Raw genomic sequence first — 4582 nt, forward strand, 5'->3', positions numbered from 1 at the left:
TTTCCCAGAAGTCACTGAAAATACTGGAAATGACATATCCATTTGTATGCTGTGTCTCAGATAATGTTTTTTTTCCTGCTAGCATGGGTGTGCGCCCGCACCTATGTGAATGTAGTACTCTCTGAATAATATCAGAACTCATGGTCTGGAAAACTGGCACTATAAATATACTTTTACTTTCATTTCAGCAACTTTGGATTTATTTTTAAAACCCACATATCCTCTCTACCTTAAATTTTCTGATTTTTTACTGGAGTTGCATGCTAAATACTCTAATTAATTATCTTTAAAAATGAAGATACTTTGTCATCGTAATGAAATTCAAATAAAATATATGTCTCTTAATAAGCAATGAAGCCAATAACTTTCTGTGAAATTCAGGTATTCATTCAACTGAGCCATTCGGCAGATTTAGAGAAATAATGCCACCGTGTTTTCAGGGCATGTGGCAAAGCGCAGTAAACCTAGAATCAAGTTTTTGTATTGTATCTAAAGTAGAAAAAAGCACGTATTACAAACAAAGCGTGCAATCATTGCAAAGTGTGAATCGGTCACAACCATCTTGAAGACAAGCACCTGTACCATACTCCACGTAGAGAGGCATATAAATGTAATAAAGTACATCCATGTGTCACTGCTGTGCATAAGTGTCTAACTCCTGCACATGTAGCTAAAAAGTTTGAGGACTGGAACTAAAAACCAGATTTCCATTAAAGAACACATCAAAATACATTTAATCCGTATCCTAATGATCCATCAAAGATTGAAGTGCACTACATTAAGGAAACACACAATAAGCATCCTAAGGAAACTGGGAATGAACCACCCATGTCTAAAATGTTACACCCAGTAACTTTGTCGTCTACTTCACAGCAGTCTTCATTTGAATATTACTTAAGATTTTAAGATTTCTGGATGGATGACATCTCCTTAGATGCGTATACGTGGCACAAGATGACCTCCTTGTTCAGATCCTGTAAGGTTCTGCAGCTTGGCTGGGTTGTTTGATAAAGTGAGTCCTAGGAACATGATTTTTTTTTAATCTCCTTTATCAAGGTAATCTCTTCACTGTACTTTTGCATATCAGGATGCGCCCATTGAAAGAATTCCTAGTAATTCTGCCCTTTTTCAACATAACAAAAGAGAACAACTTGAGAACAGAGCCCACCTCGATTTCTTGGTATGAACTGTTGATCATAGCAATCAGCATGTTGAGCAGAACTACCACCATCGTTACATTGTATATGCCATAAAGAACATAACCAATGTTCTCTATGAACTTATGATCATATTTGAGGACAACAGAGGTTACTTCAGACAAGCCAAATATTGACCAAAATAAGGTCTTGAAACTTTCTTCCACTCTGTAGGAAAAAAAGAGGAAGGCATTATTACTAACTACACAAATATATCAGTTGTGCTCACAGCAAGTGCTAAACAATCTCAAGTAATTTGTCTGTGAACCAGGTTTGTAGAGAACTGATCAAAACAACAAACATGCAAGAAAATATTTTTCACAGTATGTTCCATTTCTCCACAGTGCTCCACCTACTCATCATAGATAATATAGTTGTAATAATACATGCAAAACAACAGCCCAGGAATTAGAAAGGTATTCTATTTCCAGGTTTTGAGATGAAGCATATTCTCATCTCATTATTTTCCAGTCTAACTCTGCAGGGGGCAGACCTTCCCTGTCCTAATAAAGCTAAAAATAGGGCTGATGGGAAGGAAACTGCTGCACTCCGTTCAAGAGCTTCTGATTAAACCTTCCATTAGGAAGGGTGCACTCAGAAGTGGGTAACAGCAGGTTCAGCAACAAAACTGACAAACCAAACAGATTTCATGGGATTTGTTCAAGACTTGTTGAAATTAGTAGGAGCCAGGCACTTCAACCGGAGTCAGGCACCTAGATACCCTTAAGGCTCTGGGTCCCAGGACCCACTGCCTCCGTGTTCTTGTCTCCATCCCATGGTGAGGACAATTCCTGAGGAACTGAGCCGCTGAAGGCTCTCAGCTGCCAGACAGCTCTTCAAGCCTTCCGGGCCTTTGAGAGTGGATCCTCTTCAAGCTCTCCTCCTCACGCTGCCATTCCTCTTTCCACTCAGGAAACACTGCTACAGGTTGACTTCTCATGCAGTCAGGACACAGCTCACTGCAAAGCTCTATCCTGCCTCACTGAGAGGTGGGCTAACGAATGCAAGCTAAGAGATTTTGATATTCAATAAAGATTTTGATGTGCCTTCCATTGTACCCTACAGAATTTACTGGAAATGACTCCTTCCTCTGTGCTGCCAAAAAGCAACTGACAGACGGCTGTATTTTAATAACTGTAACTAAAATACGCCAGTACACATACCTTGAATTACCTGTTTTAACACTGATAAATGATTTTTAAATGCAAATAATATACGAATGGATGTATAGTCTAGTAAAATAACACCGCTGTTTAAGAAATGAATATTAATAAGCATTCAAATAGTATGCATACTAGACACCTGATATCAAATACTGTAACGCAAGTATCAATGTATTTCATTAATCTAAAGAAAAGACAATGAGTAAGAATAAGTGCAAAAGTCAGGCTCAAATTAAGAAGTAGTCATGGAATCAACTACATGACAATATGGCAGTTTTTACAGAAGTCACGTCTCCTGTAGAAAGATGGGAAAAAAGGAAGAGTTCTGGATTTCACCATCCTGTGGAATTACTTCTGGTTTGGAATGTCCTAAATATTTATCACTTCCAGCATCATCTTGTTTCAGGAAGTAAAAAAACCAAGCAAACAAAAAAACCTTTGGAGACCATGGCAAGCAATCTCATTGCATGAAGAGAGACTTTATAACTACCGTTCTTCTGTACTCACGTGACTAACGATAATAAGCAGTTATATTGTAGATTGTAAACCTGGACCCAAAAGAGTCCAATGCAGTTTATAGATTTGTTTCAGTTCCGGTCTAAGAGAGAAACACACCATCTACAGAATCACTCACTCTGTTTCTTGAGAAATTAATATTTGGAGGCCTATTATTGACATCCAGGCTGAATCTCTCTGTGTATCAATTAGTTCTGACAGAGCCCAGTTAAAGATTACAATTCTAGCAGTTGCTTTGGGAAAATATAATTCAGAAGATACCAGTAATATTTTCTTGCAATTGGTTGTCCACAAGCCTGTGTGATTAATATAATACACAGATAAAATTATTTTAAACTGCAATAAAAGTTTCCATTATACAAGTAGGAAAGAATTGGTCTTTTGTATTCTGCTTTCTAAGGTTCTGAGATACCTGATTTCCCGCCGACTTCAACTGTTTTCAGTTTTATTTTAATGCTAGGAGAGAGCATACAATATCTTGCAGACTTTGTTACCTTAGTGAAAAACCTGAAAGTTTCCTATCGGCTTTTTACTTAAACGTAACTTCATACTTACGTCGTAAAGGCTGGGTTTAGTTTAGCTCCAAGGTAGTAGGAATACAGTATGAACATTCCAATCATAAATGCAAGAAACACCATAATAAAAAGGACCATAAACTTGAAGATGTCCTTAACAGTCCTTCCAAGTGAAATCTGCAGGGGCCCAAAACTCTCATTTGCAGGCAGGATATATGCGATCCGAGAAAAGCTAAGAACGACAGCAATTGCATAAAGGCCTTCAGATATTATCTGAGGATCAGATGGGAGCCATTTATCTCTAGCTGGAAGATATGAAATATAGGGGTAAATATAAGGTGTTACTCATTTATCACAATGTTGAAAAATAAATCTTGACAGAATTTTTCCATGAACATGTCTGAATTTAGTCAAGACAAATATTTGGAGAGTTTAAGTCACAAAAGATGAATGTAAGTTACATTACCTTTTGCTAGAAGAAAACCCGTACTTGAAGAAACATGACATTTTCTTCTGCAGTTTGCATTTTAACCTGAACTATATAACAATAAACAATTGCTTGTTGCTTTTCTTAACACGACTGTATTACTAGCTATCTTAATAAGCACTATGCTAAAGCCAGAAATTTATTCATATTTTGTGTTCCATTGATGGGAAGTTAACAGTGTTGGTTGATGAACAATTTCATTTATTAATCACACCAAGCTTTTGCCATTGCTACAAGTTCAGGATATAACCTAATTCCTGTTAAAATCATGAAGATTTTTGCCATTTACCACAATGGAAGTAGGATCGTGGTTTTTACACACAATATGCACAGAAACAATTGAGTTTTATAGAAATTCATAAATTGTTTATTACGTGAGTTAATGCACCATTTTAGCAAAATAACACTGAATTAAAATGTGTTTCATATCAAAATACCATGTGTTTCTAAATGTCTATTTACATATGTACAAATTCAGATTGATTATACAGCAATTAACGTAAATAACAAAACCAAATCTGCTATTATAATATATTGAATTTCATAAAGCATAGGCTAAAATACACCATCAGCAGCAAATACAGCCTTTGCTGGTGTTGCAAATAGAGATTTATCACACCTTTAATGACAATTTCCGCACCGCAATAACTATTTAGTACTTTTATTCTATTTGAGCAGATCTTTACTGGGCCAGCATCCTTCCTT

General features: G+C 36.5%; 1 protein-coding gene across 1 annotated transcript in view; it reads right to left on the reverse strand.

The window, feature by feature from the left end:
* The window catches only part of TRPC3 (transient receptor potential cation channel, subfamily C, member 3), a 36825-nt gene that overhangs the window by 8088 nt on the left and 24155 nt on the right, over positions 1 to 4582 (reverse strand). The window contains exons 6-7 of the mRNA XM_009334925.1: positions 3431 to 3695; positions 1169 to 1364 (exon numbers count right to left, since the gene is read on the reverse strand). Coding sequence (XP_009333200.1) covers positions 1169 to 1364; positions 3431 to 3695 — 461 coding nt within the window. The remainder of the gene's footprint in view (positions 1 to 1168; positions 1365 to 3430; positions 3696 to 4582) is intronic.

Source organism: Pygoscelis adeliae, unplaced genomic scaffold, assembly GCF_000699105.1.
Source record: "Pygoscelis adeliae isolate BGI_AS28 unplaced genomic scaffold, ASM69910v1 Scaffold31, whole genome shotgun sequence".
NCBI lineage: Eukaryota > Metazoa > Chordata > Aves > Sphenisciformes > Spheniscidae > Pygoscelis > Pygoscelis adeliae.